Source organism: Cervus elaphus, chromosome 1 (genome assembly GCF_910594005.1).
Source record: "Cervus elaphus chromosome 1, mCerEla1.1, whole genome shotgun sequence".
NCBI classification, from domain to species: domain Eukaryota; kingdom Metazoa; phylum Chordata; class Mammalia; order Artiodactyla; family Cervidae; genus Cervus; species Cervus elaphus.
The window spans coordinates 62544875-62569350 of record NC_057815.1 but is presented as its reverse complement, the minus strand read 5'-3'; the positions used below and the strand labels follow the sequence as shown (position 1 = coordinate 62569350).

Sequence of the window (24476 nt, the reverse complement as noted above, 5' to 3'; positions counted from 1 at the left end):
AATACTGGAGAGTGTTTGTATGATTCCTCTTAATAAGTATATTAAAGAATATATATTTTCCTTGATCTCTGTGAATAGGAAGTGCAGTCCCATGTCATCTGCTCCAGGTATGACTTCCTTTAACCATACCGGTGTTAGCCACACAGTCTTCCACTTGCTGGGCATCCCAGGCCTTGAGGACCAGCACGTGTGGATCTCCATCCCCTTCTTCATGTCCTATGTCATCGCCCTGCTTGGGAACAGCCTGCTCATCTTCATTATCTTCATGGAACGGAGCCTCCATGAACCCATGTACCTCTTCCTCTGCATGCTGGCTGGAGCAGACCTTGTCCTCTCCACATGCACAGTCCCTCAGGCCTTGGCCATTTTCTGGTTCAATGTGAGGGAGATCGCCCTGGATCGCTGCATCACCCAACTTTTCTTCACCCATTCCACCTTCATCGCTGAGTCGGGGATCTTGCTAGTAATGGCATTTGATCGCTACATTGCCATATGCTACCCTCTGAGATACACCAGTATTCTTACACACACACTAATTGGCAAAATCGGTGTGATTGCCTTTCTGAGAAGTTATTGTACAATTTTGCCCATAATATTTCTTTTGAAAAGGTTGACTTTTTGCCAAAATAATGTCATTCCACACACCTATTGTGAACATATTGGCTTGGCCAAATATGCTTGTAATGACATTCGAGTGAACATCTGGTATGGGTTTGCTATCCTCATGTTAACAGTGGTCCTAGATGTTCTATTAATTTTTGTTTCTTACGTTCTGATTCTCCATGCTGTCTTCCACATCCCTTCCCAAGATGCTCGTCACAAGGCTCTCAACACGTGTGGTTCCCATGTCTGTGTCATCATTCTCTTTTATGGGCCTGGAATCTTCACAGTCCTTACTCAGAGGTTCGGCCGCCACATTCCACCTCATATCCACATCGTGTTGGCTAATGTCTGCATGCTTGCTCCACCTATGCTGAATCCCATCATTTATGGGATCAAGACCAAGCAAATCTGGGAGCAGGTAGCTCATGTGTTGTTTATAAAGCAGAAATAACTTTAGCATAAGATGTGAGTTTTCAGAATTTCTAGCTATCTGTGAAGAAGTCTATGGAAGTGGTGGGAGGGATCAGCTGAAACACTAGGAAATAACTCAGTGAGTCCTGAGAACAAGTTCACCAATGAGATGGCAGGATTTAGTCTTCTGTTGTCAAAACAACCTGGCAGAGTGAAGCCATGTTTGACTAAGCAAGCAACCTCCTTCAAAGACCCTGGAACAGGATGGATTGATTTTCAGAAGTCATCTATCCTTAATGACACTATAGTATAATCTTCAGAATTAGATGAAGTGAGAACAGTGCTCTAGCTTGGGATTTTGCTCAGCTACACCTGACTGAATTTCTCCCGCTCTGAGACAAACCTCTTTTACATACAAACCTCTGTGCCTCAGTGTCTCTCATTCTAGCTACATGACATTCTTAGAATCAGTGATTCCTGGATTTTACAGTTATTCCTATTATATCATAATTTATATCCTATCGACATGCATGTCTATAATAAGAGGATGTAAATACAAATATGTGTGTTTCATATTTTGTAGAACAACTCTTGAGGAGACTGAGGAGATTGAGAATGATCTGAGAAAAATAGCATATTGTCCATAGTTCTATTTTAATACTTATTTGACTAAAATCTATAGTTTTTGTAGAAAACATTAGAAAAAAGAAAAACATGAAATGAAACTCATGGACTCATAAACTTAACAGCCCTCAAGCAATTTTATCATTAAAATTTTTTTCCGTAGTTGTACATCTGTATTTATATACTTATATATCTATGTCTGTCTCCATCTATATCTAAATCTATATCTTACTCTGTGTCTGTACTTTATTTCCTTCTGAATCTATTTTTAGCTTTATCTATCCTTTTGCTATAAGGAAATATTATGATACATGTATAGATGTGTAGATTATGGATGATACTATATACATGGTCTATAACTTATCTTTTTTTCTGGCAGAATATTGCTGATACTGGGAACAGAAGTCAACATAAAGCCTGACTTTTTGCCAAAATAATTTCATTCCACACTCCTATTGTGAACATATTGGCTTGGCCAAGTTTGGTTGTAATGACATTTGAGTGAACATCTGGTATGGGTTTTCAATCCTCATGTTAACAATGGTCTTTGATGTCCTATTAATTTCCAATGTTTATGAATTTATAAACTCATTACTATCTTTATATAGTATTTCATTGCAAGGCTTTACAATAACTTATTTAGCCAAGCATTCCCTTTTTAAATCCTTTTACCTGGTATTATGACTATATATTCACAAATTTAAGTCTCATTCAATTTGTTATTTAAATACACAGTCCAGGTGTGTTCTAAATAAATTATTTTAAGTATTGTCTTTTAAAATAAAATGCAAATGCTAGATGTAAGACAGTTGGGAAATAGCAAAAATATTTTTAAAAATTCCTAGTCAGGAGAAAACTAATGATAGCTTTTCTTTATGTTATCCCACCTTACATTCTTTGTTCCATGGATATGTAATTTCATACATTTTCAATATTATCGTCTATTTAGAGCTTTCTATTTTTAACTGTATATACAAGACTTCTCTGAACATAACTAAGCTTGTTCTGATCTTTCAATTTTTATTTTAAGAATAAAGTCTCAGAAATGCTGTTGTGGATTGATTGGATTTTTAATGAATCCTATAAAATTACTCTCAGAAAAGATTCATAATGTATCTTTCTGCACTAATAATGAAGCTGAGTATTTTCATTTTTAAGAACAAAAATGATATTGTACTATAATTTTAATTTATTTTTAATTGCTATTGAGATTAAACCTCTATTGGAGATTCATATTTCATCTTATGAAGTAATGATAGCTACCATTTGTTAATGACTTGTGTTACAGCTCCATGCTAAGCATTTTATGAACATTACTTCACATCGTCGTCATTTGGACCCCTTAAGACAGTATTACAGTTGAGGAAATGGAAATCTACTAGGGAAAAGGCAAAAGCAGGAACAAATCTTTTTCTTTTGTCAAGTTTGTTTTCTTGGCTATTAAATCTCTGAATGGTTCTGATTGTTTCTGCTTTTTACCATTGAAGTCTCGAAAATTCTATGTTGTCCTTATTGCTCTTTATTATTTTTTACAAATAACATAATACTCTGTGTTTTCACTGTCACATTTTGAGTATTTGCTTATTTTTAGTTGTTAATATTTTTATAAACTGTTTTAAATATTAATAGCTATGTGTAAGTTTTTTCTCTTGTGTCATTTTTTTATTGGTTACTCACAGAAAATTCTCCTTAAGCTTGAAAGCTTTGAGGCTTTGAGTATTATTCATATCTGTCTACTTTCACTTCCTCATCCTTAAATTAGGATTATTTAATCAACATTATGGAGTTCATATGAAGATTAAATAGGCTAATATATGTAAAGTGCTTAGAATGGTGTCAGGCATATAGTGTTATATGTATTTGATGCATAATAATAATTATTATATTTTTGTTTGTCTTAAGACATCTTTATTTCACATTCAGCAAATTTTTTAAAAAGTTTTTTATTCTGAAGTAATTATAGATTAATTATCACTGATAAATAATTAAATGTAAGTTTTTATTTCTCTAGAGTAAATGCTCAAGCACACAATTCTGTGTTGTAGGATGTTTGTATTTATTTTTATAAGAAGACACCAGACTGTTTTCCTGAGTGGCTCCATTTTAATATTCCCACCAGCAGTGCATGAGTGATTCAGATCTTCCGTTTCCTCACCAACATTTGGTGTCATCACTATTTTTTATTTCAGTTAGTTTGCTTTTCACTGTGTTTTAGTTTGCATATTTCTAAATGCTAATGATGTACATTTTTCATGCTCTTGTTTGTCATCTGAATACTCCTCTTTAGTGAAATGTCAGTTCATGTGTTTTTTTTGTTTGTTTGTTTGTTTTTAGGGCTCTACCAGGTCTTGGCTATGGCACATGGATATTTGATCTCCACTGCAGCATGTGGTATCTTTGCAGCATGAGAATTCTTAGTTGCAGCATGTAGGATCTAGTTCCCTGGTCAAGGATTAAACCTGGGCCCCCTGCCTTTGGAGCATGGACTCCTAGCCACTGGACCACCAGGGAAGTCACATTGCCTGTTTTTTAACTGGATTCTTTTTTTCTTTTTAACTGTTAAGTTTAGGGAGCTTTTTTTAAAATATAATCTAAATAAAAGGCATTTGTCACATGTGTGGTTTGCAGATAGATTTTCCCAGACTGTAGCTTGTCTTTTCATCTTAACAGAGACTTTTTCAGAGTAAATGCTTTTAATTTTTAAAACTTCTTAAAGTTTTTTAAATTGATAAGTCTAATTTATTAATTTTTGCTTTTATGAGTTCAGCTTTTGGTGTCCCCTGAAAACTCTTTACCTACTTCTAGTTTCCATGGATTTTCTTTCTTACAAAATTTTTCTAAATGTTTTATGAATATTTATTTTATATTTAAGTCAGTGATCAACTTTGAATTAATTTTTGTATAAAGGGTTAAATTTAGGTCAAGACTCATATTTATTTATTTTTTCCCTTTGGATGTTCATTGCTTCAGCACAATTTGTTGACAAAAGCAATTATTTCTCCACTGAATTCCATTTGTGCCTTTGTCCAAAATCAGCTGGGCATATTTCTGTAAGTCTGTTTTTGGTTTTTGTCATTTGTTCCATTGATCTGTGTGTCTATTGCCCTGCCAATGATGACTATCTTGTTAATGACTACTGGTTAATGTAGCCAAATATTAACCTTTAACATGAAGTACAGTGACTCCTCACACATTAGTTTTTCTTTAATTGTTTTAAATATTTTAAGTCTTTTTTTTCTTTCCTTATAAATTTTGGAATAAGTGTGTCTATATCTACAAAAATTCTTACTGAGATTTTGATAGAATTTTGTTAAATATGTATATATCTATTCTGTAAAAATTGATATCCCATCTCCCTCATGTTAAGTCTTCAAATTCATAAGTCTGTTATGCCTCTCCATTTATATGCTTCCTTTTATTTTTTATCAGCACTTCCTAACTTTCAGCATACATATTCTATCCATAGTTTTCTAACTTTATACCTAAGTACTTTTTTCTTTTGCTCTAAGTGTTATTTGGATGTAAAAAACAGCATGTGTGAGCATGAAACATAGGTCATAACTACTGATCTATTTATCTAAGTCTATAACTTGTTGTCTATTGATTTTATTCTAGTTTTTATTATCTAAATGGAAAAGGAATAATCACTTTCTTAAAAGTGGTCAAAGGATAGGTCCACCTATAATAGATACAGAAATTTTTACAAGAAAGTTGTTAAGATTTCAACAATTTGGGGGACTCTCTTCCTGCATTGGATTTGTCCTTCATCTCTGAGTCAGAAGATGGGAAAGGGCAGAAGGGATAATTACACCTTGGAAAGCAGTTTCCAAAGGTGGCATTTTTTCTTATGTAATGTGTTCTCCAAGAGTATAGGAGAACCCAGGATTTCCTCAATGGATACAGCACAAAAAATTAGCCCAGGGACTTCTCTTGTGGTGCAGTGGATAAGAATCTGCCTGCCGATGCAGGGGACACAGTTTCGATCCCCAGTCCAGTAAGGTTCCACATGCTGCAGAGCAACTAAGCCCATGTGCCACAGCTATTGAGTCCATGCTCTAGAGCCCACGAGTCCCAACTACTGAGTCAGCATACTATAACTACTGAAGCCCATGCGCCTAGAGCCCGTGCTCTGCAACAAGAGCTACCACAAATGCCTGTGCACTAAAATGAAGAGTAGCCCCCACTCACTGCAACTAGAGGAAGCCCCCACACAGCAACAAAGATCCAGTGTAACCAAAAATAAATAAAATAAATACATTTTTAAAAAGGGATTTTTTTTAAAAAAGTAAAAAAAAATAAATAAATAAAAATAGTCCTTTAATTGTATTTCCTCAACAAAGCTAAATAAATAAAACTTTTCATGGAGACATAATGTGCTAGGATTATCCTGTGCCCAAGAAGGTGGGAGACTTTTGATAGGGGCTTCTCTGCTCAAGATTATTCCCATCAGGTGTGGGTTCAACTCCCATCTCCTAGTAGATGGTGTAATGCTTTTGGGGAGCAAATAGAACATTGGACAGGAAGGGTTGATTCAAACTGGTTGACTGGGGGACTTTTCTGGTAGTCCAGTGGTTAAGACTCTGCACTCCCAAAGCAGGTGGCCCAGGTTCGATCCCTGGTCAGGGGACTAGAAGATTGAAGATCCCACATGCCACAACTAAGATATATCACAGCCAAATAAATATTTCTTTTTAAGATGGTAGACTGATTGAGGGCCTGTGCACAATTATGAAAGTGGTGGAGACCCTCCACTTCTAGCTGGTCTAGGAAACAGAGCTTCTCGACCTCAGCATTTTGGACAGGACACTGTTGTGGGGGTCGTCATGTTCATTATAGAATGATTGGCTGCATCCCTGGTCTCTTTCCACTAGATGGCAGTAACATCCCCCACAACCACATTTGTCACAGAGGCCAAAGGCCCCGCCCCTCTGGAGAACCCCTGGCTTAAAGCATTACTCACCAGTGGCCCTAAGGGACCGCTGCCAACTTGGCCCAGAGTTCCTTCCGTCTTCCTCTTCCTGCCAGGCCAAGATTTCACTTTCGTTTCTCTGCCAGCTCCTCATAAGAAACTGCTTCATGCAGACAGCCTAGTTTGGTGAGTGAATTCTGATCGTGATGGCCCCTGCTTTTCTTCACCACTGAAACCAAGAGTCTTCTCTGGAAGCTGAAGGTGTGTGGGGAGGTTTGTGGAGGCACAGAGGGTAGGAGACTCTGGAAGGAAAGTAGGAGGCTTAATTGGATGAGTTTAGATTGTGGCCCAGGCTTGCTCCAAAGGTCAAAAAAGCCAACTTGCAGGCTCTCTGCTGAGTGCAGACAGATGGCAGCTCTGAGTCTAGAGAAAGAACAGCCTGGAAAGAAGTGAGTGTGGAAGAGGCAGAGGGCCTTGCTTGCTTCCTGGAGGAGCGCTTATTTCTCCAGGCTGAGTCCATCCGTGTCTCTTTCCTATACCATAGCTTTGATTGTCTACCTTCCTGAGAGGAAATAGAATCCTCTCTCTCTGTCTCTGTGTGTGTTTATCTTTCTCTCTGTGTGTGTATGCATCTCATAAAGAGATGAACAGAAAATCTGCTCACCTCCACCTCCTTAGAGGAAAACCGGGTGAAGGAGGTCCCTGTTCTACAGCTGTGTGAAGCCCTAGCTTCTTGTATGGAGCATCAGACAGAATGGAGCCTTGGGAGCATGGCCAGGGGCAATGTTGAAGTTGATCCTTTCACCCTCCTCCTGGCACCACTGAGGGGCTGTCTGTAGCCCTCCTGACATCCCCTCAGCTTCTGTCCTGCCTGAGGATGGCAGGTTGGATGTTATGACAACTGCCCACCCCTGTGGCTTCCACTTATCGTGTGTCCCGCTGAGGTCCAGTCTCAGGAATCTGCTCGCCCTTCCCTGAATAGACCTGCTACTCTCTCTTTAGTAGTCTCTCCTGCCTTGGAGCTTTTCTTACTTCTTCTTCCACTTAGGCACACCTTTGCAGTAATTGCTCCCTCAATTACTTACTATTTACAATAGACCACTAATTAATAAGGAGTTGATTATTGCTCAGAAGGAGCCCAGACTCAGTGGTCTTACCAGGAAGTTTGCTCTTATTGATTGACATTAAGGATGTCCCATCTTAAGCTCACATTTCACAGTGATTGATATCTTCTTTTATTGCTATTATCCTATCTTATTTTTATTTTAAAATTTATTTTATTGAAGTGTAGCTGATTTACAATGTTGTGTTAATTTCTGCTAGGCAGAAAAGTGATCCAGTTATATATATATATATTATTTTTTTATATGCCTTTCCATTAGGTTTATCATAGGATATTGAGTATAGTTCCCTGTGCCATAGAGTGGGACCTTAATGTCCATTGATAGAAGAATGGATAAAGAAGCTGTGCTATATACACACAAGGGCTGATGTCTTACTTACATTCTGATACATGGCCACTCTGTTCTATGTGCCCACTTTTTAGAAGTCTTTGTTACTGCCTTTCTGTGAGTCTATGCCTTACTCTTGAATAGGATCCACTTCTGCCCAGATAACAGTTGTCTTCTCAGGGTCAAAAATAAGATGCCATAAATAGGAGGAAAATGGATTTATTCATTTGTTGTTAAGATGTAATTCATGGAACTAAAGCAGGCTGCTGGCTTTTAAAAGTACAGTGAATATCCATTCAACATACAATAAATGTTAAATACATATAGTAGCTTACATTATAGCTGGGAAGAGATAAACAAACAAAACTAATGTAGTATATAAGAAGATGATTAATATTATGGAGGAACATTTTTAAAATGTTGACTCAGGTTGAGGGATCTGCAAAGACCCAGTAAAGGTCTTTGCAATTTTAAGTAGTGATCTTGAAGCCTCATTGATTTATTTTTTACAAATTTTGGTCACACACTGTGGCATGTAGGACCTAGGTTCCCCAACCAGGGATCGAACTTGCATCCTTTGCATTGGAAGGTGGAGTCAACCACTGGACAGATAGGGAAGTCCCAAAGGCCTCATTGTGAAAAGATAATTGAGCACAATCTTACGAATGTGAGAGACTTAAAGGCCTGCTTTTCTCATTGGTAGTTCCTGACTCAGGAAACCCAGAGAAGTGTCTGGGATGTTGTCTAGAAGCTCTTAGGGCCATCCTTCCCTGCACTCCACTTTCTAGAGAACTTTAATTTTACTATCTAATCTGCAGAGAAGCATAGAGTTTACAATATCACAAATCCACTTGAGAAGACTCAAGTGTAGGATTGACACCATGGCAGCTATCTGACTTGGGAGTTCTATCAGGTAGATACTTCTTGTATTCCCTTCTCCATGTCCCTGAAAGATGGCTTCTGGGCTATTGGGTCATTCTTGAGTCTTGGTTGGGTCACTGCCCATGTTTGGGGGCTCTGGCTCCTCTGCACCTTTCTCCTTTTGCAGCCATTATGGTGGCATCCGCTTTGACATCAGTTCCTTGCAGCCAAACTCTAAATAGGAGGTCCAAAGCCCCACAGTAGAATGCATGTTCTACTCTTCCCTCCTCTGTAGACTCTTAGTTTTTCTCAGTATTGAGTGGATTCTGAATAGAATGAAAACATATCTTGCCAATGTTGGCTCATAGCTTCAGTTGTAAGCTAGGATGGACAATGTCATATTATGTAAACCCCTGGCCTTGCCAGTTATCAGAGCCTGATCTGACACATAGTCAGTGCAGCCAGGAATTAACAACATATGGCCTTTAGACAATTTTCGGTATCTCTACCATTGGCTAGATTATACCCACCAGCTTTCCTTCTCACCAGGTTCACTTCATGGATGATTGGTGAAGTGGACAGATTTCTAGACCTAAACTTATCTCCATGCAGCTTTCATCATGCCCCTCTCCCTGACTCTTTAGAGCAAGGGTAAGTTTATAGTTTATGAATCCCTCAGATCTTTGTTTCAATATCAAACCTTTGCAACTGTGTTAGTTTCCTAGGACTGTCACAAAGAAAAATGTGTCACAAATTGGGTTGTTCAAGGAACGGTAATTTATTTTCTCACAATTCAGGAGGCTAGAAGTCCAAAATCAAAGTGGTGGTAGAGTTGTTTCTTTTCTGTAGGCTCCAAGGGGGACTCTATTCCATGTTCCTCTCCTAGTTTCTGGTGGTTTTCAGCAATCCTAGGCATTTCTTGCCTTGTGGCTTCACTACTCCAATCTCTGCCACCATTGTCACATGGCCTTCTCTCCAATGTGTCTGTGTGCCCTCTCGTCTTCCTAAAGGATATTGGTCATTGTGTTTAAAGCCCACTTTGTATCAGTATAATCTCATCTCAACTTGATTACATCTGCAAAGACCTTATTTTCATATAATCTCACATTCAAGCAAGTGAATGTATTTGCATAGGGGACAAAGAATCCATCATAGCAAGTTCCAAGATATTAATACCTACTGAGATATTCCTTTATTTTTATTTTTATAATTTTTTGCTTCGCAGTTCCTTGTACATAAGGAGTCCAGGTTCTGAGAGTCGGCATCACCATGATACCACTCTGTGACGGGACCTCTGACTGACCACTAGCGCTAGTTTCAGGTCTGGTTTGCCATTCCCACTCATGTATCTTAGCAGGGCAGAAACCAACAGGTTCACTTAGCCTAGCAGGGGCATAGAGGAGAGGAGACCCAGAAGTCAGTATGGCTGCCTCTGGCGGGCTCTCAGTGAGGGGCCATATTGTGGTACGTCATCTCTCTCTTCAGGTCATTTGCAAGAGAACAAGATCAGGTCTGTATGTATGAAACTAATGTAGTTTAAGTAAGTTTTGTGCCAACAGACTGATTACTTTGTAAGAACCAGAAGCATAGCTTCCAGGACCCTATAGGTGACCCTATAAGAGTCACAACTTTTTTGAGGAAGCTGAGGTCTCTGTTTACCAAAAATAACAAAAGTAAAGAACTAGGAGAAGGTAATGCCGATGTCTTCCTTTTTACAGGAAGAAAAGACTTAAGCCTGATGATAATCCTTCATCCCCATATACACAGTCTCTAACTCCCAAGCCTGTCATTTTGTCTCATCTCTCACTCTCTTCTGCTTCTCTCCATTGTCTCCATCAACTTGTCCCATGAACTTCCATCACTGAAGCTCTGCTCTTTGGAAGGAGACTTCACATCATGTGTGTGTGTGTGTATGTGTGTGTGTGTTAGTCGCTGAGTCATGTCTGACTCTTTGCGACCCCATGGACTGTAGCCCACCAGGCTCCTTTGTCCGTGGGAGTCTCCAGGCAAGAATACTGTAGGAAGTGTAAAATTTCTGGTCCCTTCTGGGCTCTTGCAATGCCGAAAGCCTAGCAGCTCTCTGCATACCAGTCAGGCTGACATTTTAAAGCAGGTCGAAGATGCCGTGCCTTTCACTAAAAGGACATTGACATATGTGACTCCCTCTCTCTAAAATATTTTTTTCATCTCATTTCATATTCCCTTCTCATCATTCAGCTTTGCATTCAAATCTTACTTATTCAGCGGCAATATCTTTGATATTTTCCTATTTGGAAAATTATTTGATATCTCAGAAATATGTACCTCTAGGTGATAGTGTTTATCACACCCACCAGGCCTCTGAAAGAGGACCCTGAAGACACTATGAGTGAAGTGAGTGAAGTCGCTCAGTCGTGTCCAACTCTTTGCGACCCCATGGACTGTAGCCCACCAGGCTTCTCCGTCCATGGGATTTTCCAGGTAACAGTACTGGAGTGGGTTGCCATTTCCTTCTCCAGGAGATCTTCCTGACCCAGGGATTGAACCTGGGTCTCCCGTATTGTAGGCAGATGCTTTACCATCTAAGCTACCAGGGAAGTCACCCCAATTCAACTTACTGATTTGAATGATCTTTGTAAGTCACTTGATTCTATTTATGCATCTGAATAAAGGGAGTACTCATTTCACAAGGATTTTTGTATGCAGAATAAATAGGTTAGAGTGACTTATAAATTCTAACTGGCTAGACAATTGTTACAGCTATGAAAAGAAGAGAAGCAAAAGGCGAAGGAGAAAAGGAAAGATATACCCATTTGAATGCAGAGTTCCAAAGAATAGCAAGGAGAGCTAAGAAAGCCTTCCTCAGAGATCATTGCAAAGAAATAGAGGAAAACAATAGAATGGGAAAGACTAGAAATCTCTTCAAGAAAATTAGAGATACCAAGGGAACACTTCATGCAAAGATGGGCTTGATAAAGGACAGAAATGGCATGGACCTAACAGAAGCAGAAAATATTAAGAAGAGGTGGCAAGAATACCTGGAAGAACTATACAAAAAAGATGTTCATGACCCAGATAATCACAATTGTATGATCACTCACCTAGAGCCTGACATCCTGGTATGTGAAGTCAAATGGGCCTAGGAAGCATCACTACGAACAAAGCTAGTGGAGGTAATGGAATTCCAATTGTGCTATTTCAAATCCTAAAAGATGATGCTGTGAAAGTGCTGCAGTCAATATGTCAGCAAATTTGGAAAACTCAGCAATGGCCACAGGACTGGAAAAGGTCAATTTTCATTCCAATCCCAAAGAAAGACAATGCCAAAGAATGCTCAAACGACCCCACAATTGTATTCATCTTACATACTAGTAAAGTAATGCTCAGAATTCTCCAAGCTAGGTTTCAACAGTATGTAAACCATGAATTTCTAGATGTTCAAGTTGGATTTAGAAAAGTCAGAGAAACCAGAGATCAAATTGCCAACATCCGTTGGATCATCGAAAAATCAAGAGAGTTCCAGAAAAACATCTATTTCTGCTTTATTGACTATGCCAAAGCCTTTAACTGTGCGGATCACAACAAACCCTGGAAAATTCTTAAAGATATGAGAATACAAGACCACCTGACCTGCCTCTTAAGAAATCTGTATGCAGGTCAGGAAGCAACAGTTAGAACTGGACATGGAACAGACTGGCTCCAAATATGGAAAGGAGTACATCAAGGCTGTATATTGTCACCCTGCTTATTTAACTTATATGCAAGTACATCATGAGAAATGCTGGGTTGGATGAAGCAAAAGCTGGAATCAAGATTGCTGGGAGAAATATCAATAACCTCCGATATGCAGATGACACAACCCTTATGGCAGAAAGTGAAAAAGAACTAAAGAGGCTCTTGATGAAAGTAAAAGAGGAGAGTCAAAAAGTTGGCTTAAAGCTCAACATTCAGAAAACTGAATTAAGATCATGGCATCTGGTCCCATCACTTCATGGCAAAAAGATGGGGAAACTGGAAACGGTGAGAGGCTTTATTTTCTTGGGCTCCAAAATCACTGCAGATGGCGACTGCAGCCATGAAATTAAAAGACACTTACTCCTTGGAAGATAAGTTATGACCAACCTAGATAGCATATTAAAAAGTAGAGACATTACTTTGTCAACAAAGGTCCATCTAGTTAAAGCTATGGTTTTTCCGGTAGTCATGCATGGATGTGAGAGTTGGACTATAAAGAAAGCTGAGTGCCGAAGAATTGATGCTTTCAAACTGTGGTGTTGGAGAAGACTCTTGAGAGTCCCTTGGACTGCAAGGAGATCCAACCAGTCCATCCTAGAGGAGATCAGTCCTGAACATTCATTGGAAGGACTGATGCTGAAGCTGAAACTCCAATACTTTGGCCACCTTTTGCAAAGAACTCACTCCTTGGAAAAGACCCTGATGCTGGGACAGATTGAAGGTGGAAGGAGAAGGGGACGATAGAGGATTAGATGGTTGGATGGCATCATCGACTCAATGGACATGAGTTTGAGTATACTTCGGCAGTTGGTAATGGACAGGGAGGCCTGGTGTGCTGCAGTCCTTGGGGTCACAAACAGTCAGATCCAACTGAGTGACTGAACTGAACTGAGACAATTGTTAATCATAATATTACTTTCCTCTTATAATGTTTATTCTGTCTGTTGGTGTCTCTGGGGAGTGACTATAAGTATGTGGAAGGACTCCTTATAGAAAGGTATATTGGGAGAGACAGATGGAAAAATCAATTGATCGATCCATAGATAAATCTTCACTGGAAACCTATCTGTGGTCCTAAAGCTCACTTGTAGGAGAACAGCTAATTAATGGAAAGAAAAGAGGAAATGCTGATTTTTTTTTTTTTTTAAAGGTCGAATTTCCTCTGGGGAAGTGAGAAGATCCTTTATGTATTCATCAAATGTTATGTTCCCTGTGCTAGGCATTAGGGATACAGCAGTGAATAAAAACAAGTGCCTAATCTACATTTTTGGAGTAGGATACTTCAAGAAAGGTATCATATATTATGCAGTGATAATAAGAAAAAAATGGTAAGTGCACACAAAGCGATGTATTGATGCTTGTGCTGTAGATGAGTTAATCACATAAGGCCCTTCAAAGGAGAGGCCTTGTAAGGAGTGAGTCAGATGAAGCATAACAGGAAGTCATGCAAATATCAAGGGAAAGATCTTTGTAGGGTGAAAGAAAAGCAAACTGCAAAAGCCCTGAGGCCTTAGAGGCTTTCCCAGGCCATTGAATTCCATTTGTTCTTTCTTGTTCTTCAGTATTTCAGTCTTAATCAGTCTTTAATGCCTGATTGAAATCTTTTTTATCTATGCCAGTCTTACATATCTCTCTTCAATCTGCCTAACCATCCCAGAATCCTTAAGCAAGAAGAGCTCCAGAAGTTTGGACAGGAGGAAGCCAGGGAGCAGCTGCTATGGCTTTAAATACTGTGGTGAACCTACAGGAAGACTTATCCTGTCCCATCTGCCGGGAGCTTTTAACAGAACCCCTAAGTCTAGGCTGTGGTCACAGCTTCTGCCAGACGTGCATCACTGACAACAAGGAGACAGATACCAGCCTAGGAGGGGACAGCAGCTGTCCTGTGTGTGGTACCCAGTACTTGCTTGGAAACCTATGGCCTAATCAGCATCTGGCCAACATAGTGAAGAGACTCAGAATGGTCAAGTTGAGCCCAGAGGAGGGGCAGAAGACAGGTCTCTGTGTGCACCATAAAGAGAAACTCCTACTCTTCTGTAAGGAAGATAGAAAAGTCATCTGTCGACTTTGTGAACGATCTGAGGAGCACCACGGTCACCACACATTCCTCATGGAAGAGGCAGTCAAGGAAAGTCAGGTAGGGCCCAGGATGGAAATTAGTACTTGGTGGAAAACCTCACGTTTTCATTTGCTCTGTTTGGCACCATAGTAGTGAGCTCTGTAATCTCTGATGTATGTCTCTTACTGTATGTTCAACTTCTAATGTCTCAAGGACATTTCTGTGTTTTTCTTTGGTTACATAAAGGGGGAGCCAAAAGTATAGATTCTTGGCTGAAAGTGAGAGGATTTCTTCTTTTGTCTCTTGTTTTATTGATTGGCAATTCCTTCACCAGATTAGTTCTAGTTGCTGAGATTAGCTCTCAGCAGAATGGGTGCTGTTGAAGATTGTGGATTGGACATAGAAAGAGTGTCAATGAGAAAAAAGGACATTCCTTGCCAGAGCAGAATCAATAATTATGCTAAAAAAAGACAGAGAATTGGCAAGGATAGTGACTTTCACCACTTAGGAATAAATGCATTTACCTTCTCAGATATTCCTCCATCCCATGCCATCAATTTTAATAATCAGATTCAAACTGGTTTCCATAAACTGGTCTCTTCTGAGATCAACATGATTTCTTCCCTGTTTATTCTCTGTCCAGGTGCTGAAAAAGCCCAAAGTTTGATGCTGATGTGGTTCCTCCCTTATAGGAGATGCTCCAGGCAGCTCTGATGAGGCTGAGGAAGGAGCAGCAGAAGGCTGAGAAGTTGGAAGCTGACATCAGAGAAGAGAGAACTTCCTGGAAGGTGGGAGGAGACTCTTCCTAATGGATTTCTGAGTTAGGAGTTGGCACAACCGTCTGTCCTCCTGTCCTAATCATGAGGAAGCCCCTTCCTCTTGTTGCCTGGCATTGAATGAGTCCAGGTGCCATTTTATTTGTTCTCTCCTTTGCCCTTTCCCTGTGGAAGTAGGGGCTAGAGAGTGGATATGTTTCAAACATACACAGAGCTTTGGAATTCAGCATGAAGACTGACTTTATGGTGAGTCTGTGTTGTTGTGCTCAGTTGCTTCAGCGTGTCCAACTCTTTGCAGCCCTCTGGACTGTAGCCTGCCAGGCTCCTCTGTCCATGAGATTCTCCAGGCAAGAATACTGGAATGGGTTGCCATTCCCTTCACAGGGGATTTTCCTGTCCCAGGGACTGAACCCAAGTCTCCTGAGTCTCCTGCATTGCACACATGTTCTTTGTCACTGAGCCACCAGGGAAGCCCTCTATGGTGAAGAAGTCTGGAGACCTCTGTCCTTCATTCCTCCTGCAAGACACCTTCAATGGAGGACAATGGGCAAAAGACTGAGCTTTTTCTCAAGGTTCAAACTTAGGGACTGTAGTAGTGCAGGGAGGCATGAGTGTCTAGGACAGCTATCCACAACTCAAACCTCACTCGGGTTTTACATTTTGGTCCAGGGTTGGCAGATAAGATTGCCTGAGACCTTTTTGATCTGTACTGAAGGGAAGATAATAGGCAAAAATTTAAAAAGCTGAGCTTTCCCCAAAATTGCTTGCCTACTTTAACTCCCCTCCTGGTAAGAAGCCCCTGAAAAATATTTTTCTGGCTCTTAATCCCTTATCCAGCTGACAGATTCATTCCCTCTTCCCCTTGTCCAACCTTACAGTATCAGACTCAGACTGAGAGACAAAGGATACAAACAGAGTTTAATCAGCTTAGAAGCATCCTGGACAGTGAGGAGCAAAGAGAATTGCAGAAATTGGAGGAAGAGGAGAAGAAGACCCTGGATAGCTTGGCTGTGGCTGAGGCTGAGCTGGTTCAGCAGGGCCAGGTGCTGAAGGAGCTCATCTCAGATCTGGAGCGCCGCAGTGAATGGTCAACTGTGGAGCTGCTGCAGGTGAGGAGGGCCATCCAACCTGTGGTTCTGAACCCATGTCAGTTACCTTCTCATCTGTGTCCTTGGGTTCTAATCCTGTTGCTGTCACTAAGAGGCTCCTTTGAAATATTTATCAAGCTTATTTTCACTTATGTTGATGGCTTTTCTAATGTTGAAGCAACCTGGCATTTCTGGGATAAATTCAAGTTGACTATGATGTATAATGGGGCTTCCCAGGTGGCACTAGTGGTAAAGAACCTGCCTGCCAATGCAGGAGACATAATAGATCTGGGTTTGATCTCGGGAATGGCAACCTACTCCAGTATTCTTGTCTGGAGAATCCCATGGACAGAGGAGCCTGGGAGGCTACAGTCCATAGAGTCAGAAAGAGTCAGACATGACTGAATTGACAGTATGCATGGATGCATGATGTATAGTCTTTTATATTTTGCTGGCTTAAATTTTCTAGTGTTTCATTGAAAAAGTTTCATGTCTATATTCATAAGGGATATTAGCCTGTAGTTTACTTTTCTTGTAATATCTTTGTCTCATTTTAGTATCAGACTCATGGCCTCATGGAATGAGTTGGGAAGTATTTCCTCCTCTTCTGTTTTTTGGAAGAATTTGTGAAGTATTTGTATTATTTTGTCTTTAAAATTATCAGAATTCACCAGTGAAGCCATCTAGAACTGGACTTTCCTTTGGAGGAAGTTTTTGATTTTCAGTCCAATCTCTTCATGTTTTAGGTCTATTCAGTTTTTTTATTTCTCTGTGAATCAGTGTGGATAGTTTCTGTGTTTGAAGGAATTTGCCCGTTTAATTTACATTATCTAATTTGTTGGTATACAATTTTTCATAGCCTTTATAATCTTTTAATTTCTGTTAATTCAGTAGTACTGTCTCTTCTTTAGTTCTTGTTTTAGTAATTTGCTTCCTATGTATTTTTTTCTTGAGATATCTAGCTAAAAGCTTATTTATTTTATTGATTTTTTCAAATAATTTCAAATAATTTTGACTGCTCTGTTTTTCTCTATAGTTTTCCTGCTCTTTCCTTAATCCTACTGTTTTATTTATTCTCCTTGACTTGTGTTTTCTCTCTTCCTCCTAGGACATGAGTGGAGTCATGAAATGGTGCGTATGGGTGATCAGGAGTCATGCTCATGTTGTATAAAGAAAGATTTGTAGCTATGAGAGTTATCTGGTCAATCAAAATGAAAAATCTCCCCAACCAATGAAATTTTGATGTAGTATTATTTTAAATTGTGGTCATAGATGAGGATTTTAGTGTTCTATGTCTTTTGAGAATGAGCTGGATTCTATGTTAATGAATTCGGTAGTTGGAATTCACAGAGTTAGGGCCTGTAAGGGTAAAGAGGATAAAGGATTTTACTATCAGATTCTTGTGACTTCACTCATTTAATTCACCCTCTGTCCTTCTTTGGTTTCTTTATTTCACTGGTGCTTGTGTTAGCACATGGGCCTTGTCAAGCCCTAAAATAGTTATGCGGGTCAGCTTTAAAAAGGGAAAAAAAAATTTGTTTTAAATTTTGCCTACATAGAAGTAGAGTGGGACTGCGTCATTCCACAAGGTTCTCTTTAGATTTCTAAAAGCAGACCTGAGCCTTGAGGTTATTGTTTTGACCCTGGTGGCAATAATTAATCTTTTCCTAGTCACACATTTTAGAAACTTATATGGGAAAGTGTAGTCTTTGTGTCTAAAGTTTGCTGATCCATCTAGCAGCACCAAACTCTTTACAAACACATGAAGTTCTAACCACCTCCAGTTCAGTAGTCGTAACTTCTCCTTTGCCAGAAGTTTTTAACTTTTTCCCAGAACTCCTAAAAATCTCCAATGTTGTTTGTAGGCCACACCCCTGGAAGTAAAGCTTCGAACCAGGTCACAGGCTTATAGGCTCTCCAAAAATAGACCCATAAAAACACAGTCAGGATCTGTAGCCTCCCTACTGATCTGCCTGGGAACATCCATCTGGGAGACCCATTGTGTATGATGACTTCTCCATATTAGTACCATTTTGGAGGTAGCGAAGGGTTTCCCTGGTGATTCAGACAGTAGAAGAATCCACCTGCAATGCAGGAGACCTGGGTTGGGAAGACTCTGGAGGAAAGCATGGAGGAATACTCACTCCAGTATTCTTGCTTGGAGAATCCCCATGGACAGAAGAGCCTGATGGGCTACAGTCCACGGGGTTGCAAAGATTCGGACATGACTGAGCAACTAAGCAGAGCAGAGCACAACACAGAGGTAGCAAAAGCCCTTCCTATACAGTATTTCACCTAGTTTCATATTCATTCCATGAAGTATCAAAAGAAGGATTAATATGTTCCATTTCTAGAAGGAGACAGGTTTTTATTTTATATTTTCAAGTGAAGGTCTTCTTCCTAAGTGAGCAGGTAGACATGAGCACATTTCTTTTGTCTGCAGTGTCAGAGCCATCACGTCTCCCCTCCTCGGGTTTCTCAGGGAGGAAGGTTTAAGTGCATCAGTGCATGGAAGGAGAGGAAGGCAGTGGTATTAAAAGGATGGAATGTAAGAGATGTAGGGTCAACATTTTTGTCATCTCTAGGAGTAAGATCTGGACACTGAAGAAGCCAAAAACGGTTCCCAAGACACTGAAGAATGTATTCCGGGTTCCAGATCTGCGTGGAATGCTGCACATGTTTAAAGGTGTGGAAGCCAGGGCAGGAGTGTGGATATGGGATTCTTGTGGTGCCAGGGACTAAATTTGGGCACAAGTCGGGGTAGAAAGAAGGAGGGTGTTCAGAGAAGGGGTATTGCTGAAGAGGACGTGGTCATATAAAGGGGAGAATGGCTAGGTTTCTGGTTCATCCTCTCATTCACCACTTCATAGTTTCACAGTGGTCCTACCCCCTGCCCTCACCCTAGAAAAGAAGTAGGTATCAGTGTTTAGCCACTTGCATCAATCAACATCATTAAATCTTTTATCATTTCAGAGCTAACACGCGTCCAGTGCCACTGGGGTAAGAAGATTTATTGGGTCTTCAAATTACTGTGTCCTGACCCCATTTCAGAAGTTTGCGGTTTCGAATAGATTTGGTCATAGCCCCACGTGTTCACTTCCTGATACATACATATAATATGTCACTCTAATGTTTGAACCCCTTTCCCCAGTCCATCAACACAAGTTCTTCACAGTCAATTCCCAAGTTCCCTCTTCACAATGTCACTGGATAAGCTTAACCTATATTTATTGCATGTTTTGATTTTTTTTTTCCTCTGCAGTGGACATCACATTGAATCCCCTCAACCTAAATTTGAATCTTGTCCTTTCAGAAGATCAGAGACAAGTACTATCTGTGCCAATATGGCCTTTTAAGAATTATAATTATGGTATCTTGGGCTCCCAATATTTCTCATCAGGGAAACACTACTGGGAAATAGATGTATCCAAGAAGACTGCCTGGATCCTAGGGGTATACTGTAGAATACGTTCCTGTAATATAAAGTTTGCTGTTCAACAAAGCACGAATTATGAAAATGCTTACTCCATATACAAACCTCAATTTGGCTACTGGGTTATAGGGTTAAAGGACAAATTTAGGTATGAAGCCTTTGAGGACTCTTCCACTGCTCATCCTGACTCAAGAGTCTTGACTCTTTCCATGACTGTTCCTCCCCGTCATGTTGGTGTTTTTCTAGACTATGAAGCAGGCACTGTCTCATTTTTCAATGTCACAAACCATGGGTCACTCATCTATAAGTTCTCTAAGTGCAACTTTTCTCGGAATGCCTATCCATATTTCAATCCTTGGGACTGTCCGGCTCCCATGACACTGTGCCCTCCAAGTTCCTGAAACTTCTGTTCCCTCTCCCACTTCTGATAGTGACCCTTGCCTTAGATTTCATCTGCTGTACCTGAGCCCATCTGTGCCATTCACACCATCTCTTCCTTCCAGTCTCCCATCTCTACTTTAGAACTTGTGCTCATCTTTGGGATGCAGAGTGAATCTGCTTTGAGTTAGCAGACATGCTTATTTACCCATTGACTCTCTTTTGTATTCTCAAAGAGAGACCTCTAATCCCTTCTAAAGACAAAACAGTAATGGTATAACATCTTTGCCCTCATAATCCTCCATATATTTCTTTTTTGATCACCAACATAAAGAAACATGGCAAAACCTGTCTGCCACCATCTATGATATCCAGGACAATCTACAATCACTCCCCACCCACTACCATCAACTATTTGAGTGAATGTCTGTTGCCCAGGACACACTCAGTTCATCAAAGGGTCATGGAAAGGAAAACACAAACAATATCTGTACACAGAATAACAATTTTATGTTCAGAGTGTTGGAGTTCTAATCCTCTCTTGACTTTTACAAGGTGTGTAATGATGAAAAAATTCTGAGCTTCTTTTACTTAAATACAAACTAGGGTTTAAAACTGTGCCTTAACTTTTAAGATCATTGTGTAAAACTAAATGTCAGTGTAAAACAACTATTTAACTGTCCTGCATAATGTAATAAAGATTTGCTCTGTGATTGCTGAAAAGTATAAGCTGTGTCAATGTCCTGTGTACATATTTGTGCCCTTCAGATGAACAATAATGGACCTATCCAGTCCCATTTTTCAAGTTCCTAGACTTGGCTGGCAAGACCACTCCAGTTCCCATCTTGTTTTACAGAACTTTTTTATACTGAGGCTGTTCTATATGGGACCATTTTTAAGACCCTTTACTGGAAATGGGTCAGAAAGAAAAGTATAAAAGTATGAGTTTCTGAGTGAAACCTGTCTAGCAGAGGAAGCCATGTCTAGGGACAGCTGTTCTTATTAAGGATAGCCTTTCTATTTTCAGGTCTTTCTCTTATGGTAAAACACAGTATAGGGCTTCCCAGTTGGCACAGTGGTAAAGAATCCACCCTTTGGATCGACCTAAAGATGGAATGCTGGTTCGATTCCTGGGTCAGGAAGATCCCCTGGAGGAGGAAATGGCAACTCAATCCAGTATTCTTGCTTAAAAATTTACATGGACAGAGGAGCATGGTGGGCTACAGTTCATGGGGTCAAAAAGAGCCAAACAGGACTGAGGACACACGCGCACACACACACACACACACATTCTACAGTATATGCCATACCATGTACTTTTCTTTTCTGTTCTTTTTCTTTGTAACTAGTTTCAAATTCATGATGAGAAATTGATCTAGGATAGCAAAGGAGCAAGCTTTTCTTGGAGAAATATATGTTATAAATTAGAGCAGACTACTATACAGAGTCTACATCAAATTATAGAAGGGTAGTACCTTGTCCAAGTGAAATGACAAAGCATATAATCTGGGAATGGTATATATATACATACCCATATGCACATGCATGCATGTACACATACATAGAATTATGTGTATAAATATACATATGTACATAGAGTATCTTTATCCCAGTAAATCTTCAAAAATATCATATAAAGAACAAATTCTTATCAGGTCATTAAAGGAATACATAAACTTATGAGGTACATCCAACATTTCATGTCTAACAGTGCAGAAGACAGGATGATTAGGCCTAGGACAATGTTTCTTCAGCACAGGTGCTCTTTCAATAGAATACTCTCCAAGAAAAGGTAGAAGCCAGCTTCCTTAAGATGTGGAGTAGGAGGGAGAGACATTAATGAAGCAAGAGCCAGTCATGGTAATGGCTAAAACAACAGCTAGGGTGCTCTCATAGGTCACAGGCTTTAGTGGGGGACCACTGTGGACAATTAAGAGTTTGGGCTTTGAAATAATATAAAATTTTATTATCATACTTACTAGCCCTTATTAAAATTAAATTGATTCAGTTTTTCATAAGAAATAAAAGTACTAAGACTTAGCTTATAGGCCTATTGTAGTAATTAAATAATAGAATATTTGTAATAATCTCCCAGCATATAAGCACTGATCCAAACTGTTATCAATTAATTTTCTTTGTGACTAGAAATGCATGTTAAGAATGAATAGGAATCTACTTTTATTTTTTTCCATTTTTAACAAGTATATTTAAACAACAAGATGCTTGACTCATAGGGAAAACTATTCAGGATTCATTTCTTTTAGAGTAATTTATCTCTACTTAAAGACAGATTGCTCTACATGTAACAATTATGTACAAAAAGTTATAAAATTCTTTTTGGTTTGACAGTGATAAACAAAAAACATTAAAATTCTCCAATCAAACAAGGTATGCAAGAATTTTTTATGTCGTTCTTTTTTTTTTTTGTTAACAATGAGAGCAAAATAGCTTACTGGAGTACAAAGATAAGAGCTGATGAGCATGCCACTAATGGAGAAAAGGGGGTATTTTCACAGAATCAGTACTTTTCCCTATCCCATATCCATTTGATGTTGAGCAAAACATATCATTGGCCATTTAGTTTAAAAACATGCAATATGCTTGTGCACATACACCAGTTACTTCAAGTAAAATAAAGGAATGGGTATAAGGGAAACAAAAGAATACAAAAACTATACTGCAGTGGTCAGGATGTGATGGAACAAAATTGTGGTTTTTTTAACTGACAAGGTCTTTTGGTCTGTAGGAACAGAATTCTGTAGTAAAGTAGCAGGTTCCCTTTTTAGTAGACACTTCCATCTTGCTGCTGGAATATGTCGATTGTATCTTCATCTTCCATCTCCGACAGTGCCGGTGTGTGTGTTTCATTGATTAGCTACCCATCAAATTGGAATCTGATTTGCCCCATTGATAAATCTTGTCATTCACAATAGGCTTTTTTTTTTTTTTTTTAACAATAGGCTTTTATTAGTTTACTACGTGGTGTAGGTAGGGTAAGGGAGTTAGAGAAGGCTAAGTGAGCTGAGCGCCGAAAAATTGATGCTTTTGAACTATGGTGTTGGAGAAGACTCTTGAGAGTCCCTTGGACTGCAAGGAGATCCAACCAGTCCATCCTAAAGGAGATCAGTCCTGGGTGTTCATTGGAAGGATTGATGCTGAAGCTGAAACTCCAATACTTTGGCCACCTCATGTGAAGAGTTGATTCATTGGAAAAGACCCTGATGCTGGGAGGGACTGGGGGCAGGAGGAGAAGGGGACGACAGAGGATGAGAAGACTGGATGGCATCACTGACTCGATGGGCATGAGTTTGAGTAAACTCCGGGAGTTGGTGATGGACAGGGAGGCCTGGAGTGCTGCAATTAATTCATGGGGTCGCAAAGAGTCCGACACGACTGAGCAACTGAACTGAACTGAACCGAAGTTCAGAAAAAGAATGAGACTGGCACTTTACAGGAACAGATAACCTTTAATGAAAGGAGAAGGGGCAGCAGTCAGATTAGTGAGCTGCTGCAGTAACCCAAGAAAAGAGTAAGTATATATAGGCATATATGTGGAAATCTACTGTCTTAAGGGGACCATTCTTCTCCAAGGTTGCTCCGATTAGTTATCTCTTAAACGGCTGGGGCAAGGAATTCTGGAGATGGGCCAGAGGCTGGGACTGGCTGGGAGCTGGGCATAATCTACCTTAAGGTCCATTTTTTCTTCAGGAGAGAGAGTTCTTTGTTTTGCATAGGATGGTGGGGAGGACCCGGAGGGGAGTTTTAACTCCAGGCTGTTTTGAGCCCTGTAACTCTCCTTCAGTGTTTGCCTCTGAATCTTAAACCGCACCACAGGACCATCCTGCCCCACCACCTTCAAATTAATATGATTGAGGTTCTCAGTCTTGACATCTTCCTTGGGCCTTTTGTCTACCATGTTGAGGACTGGAGTCTCCTCAGCTTCCGCTTCACAAAAGAGGTATGGGGTCCAAACCCAATGAGCGCACAGCAGCACCAGAAGTGAAAGAAGAAATGGTAATCTACTTTAAACATTAGTAACTTTTCTTTGCTCTGATAAGGAATAATTTGATTAGGGACTTTCCTGGTAGTGCAGTGGTTAAGAATCCGCCTTCCAATGCAGAGTATAAGGGTTCTATGCCTGGCCAGGGAACTAAGATCCCACATGCCAT

General features: G+C 39.8%; 2 protein-coding genes and 1 pseudogene across 11 annotated transcripts; 2 read left to right on the top strand and 1 right to left on the bottom strand.

The window, feature by feature from the left end:
- Positions 1-109: 109 nt before the first annotated feature.
- Positions 110-1054, top strand: LOC122695629 (olfactory receptor 52B4-like). The gene has a single exon (XM_043905766.1). The coding sequence runs from the start codon at positions 110-112 to the stop codon at positions 1052-1054; it is 945 nt and encodes a 314-aa protein (XP_043761701.1).
- A 5560-nt stretch (positions 1055-6614) lies between these two features.
- LOC122695576 (tripartite motif-containing protein 34-like) lies at positions 6615-21033 on the top strand. Of its 10 annotated transcripts, none has more exons than XM_043905674.1 (9): positions 6684-6733; positions 13724-13901; positions 14231-14710; positions 15325-15420; positions 16287-16517; positions 17605-17627; positions 19082-19182; positions 19470-19496; positions 19759-21033. In XM_043905674.1, the coding sequence occupies exons 3-9, from the start codon at positions 14291-14293 to the stop codon at positions 20328-20330; spliced, it is 1470 nt and encodes a 489-aa protein (XP_043761609.1). In that variant the 5' UTR covers positions 6684-6733; positions 13724-13901; positions 14231-14290; the 3' UTR covers positions 20331-21033. The 10 variants fall into 10 exon arrangements, with proteins under 10 accessions (XP_043761585.1, XP_043761619.1, XP_043761576.1 ...); XM_043905668.1 differs by lacking the exon at positions 13724-13901 and adding an exon at positions 9409-9510 and having other exon boundaries at positions 6688-6808; XM_043905658.1 differs by having other exon boundaries at positions 6690-6808.
- Positions 21034-23089: 2056 nt separating this feature from the next.
- LOC122697515 lies at positions 23090-24223 on the bottom strand (annotated as a pseudogene).
- Between the last annotated feature and the right edge of the window lie 253 nt (positions 24224-24476).

Coding starts and splice junctions, on each gene's coding strand:
- LOC122695629 (XM_043905766.1), top strand. CDS start 110: ATGACTTCCTTTAACCATACCGGTGTTAGCCACACAGTCTTCCACTTG.
- LOC122695576 (XM_043905650.1), top strand. CDS start 14,291: ATGGCTTTAAATACTGTGGTGAACCTACAGGAAGACTTATCCTGTCCC. Junction 15,421..16,286: donor AAGAGAGAACTTCCTGGAAG/GTGGGAGGAGAC, acceptor CCAACCTTACAG/TATCAGACTCAGACTGAGAG. Junction 16,518..17,604: donor CAACTGTGGAGCTGCTGCAG/GTGAGGAGGGCC, acceptor TCTTCCTCCTAG/GACATGAGTGGAGTCATGAA.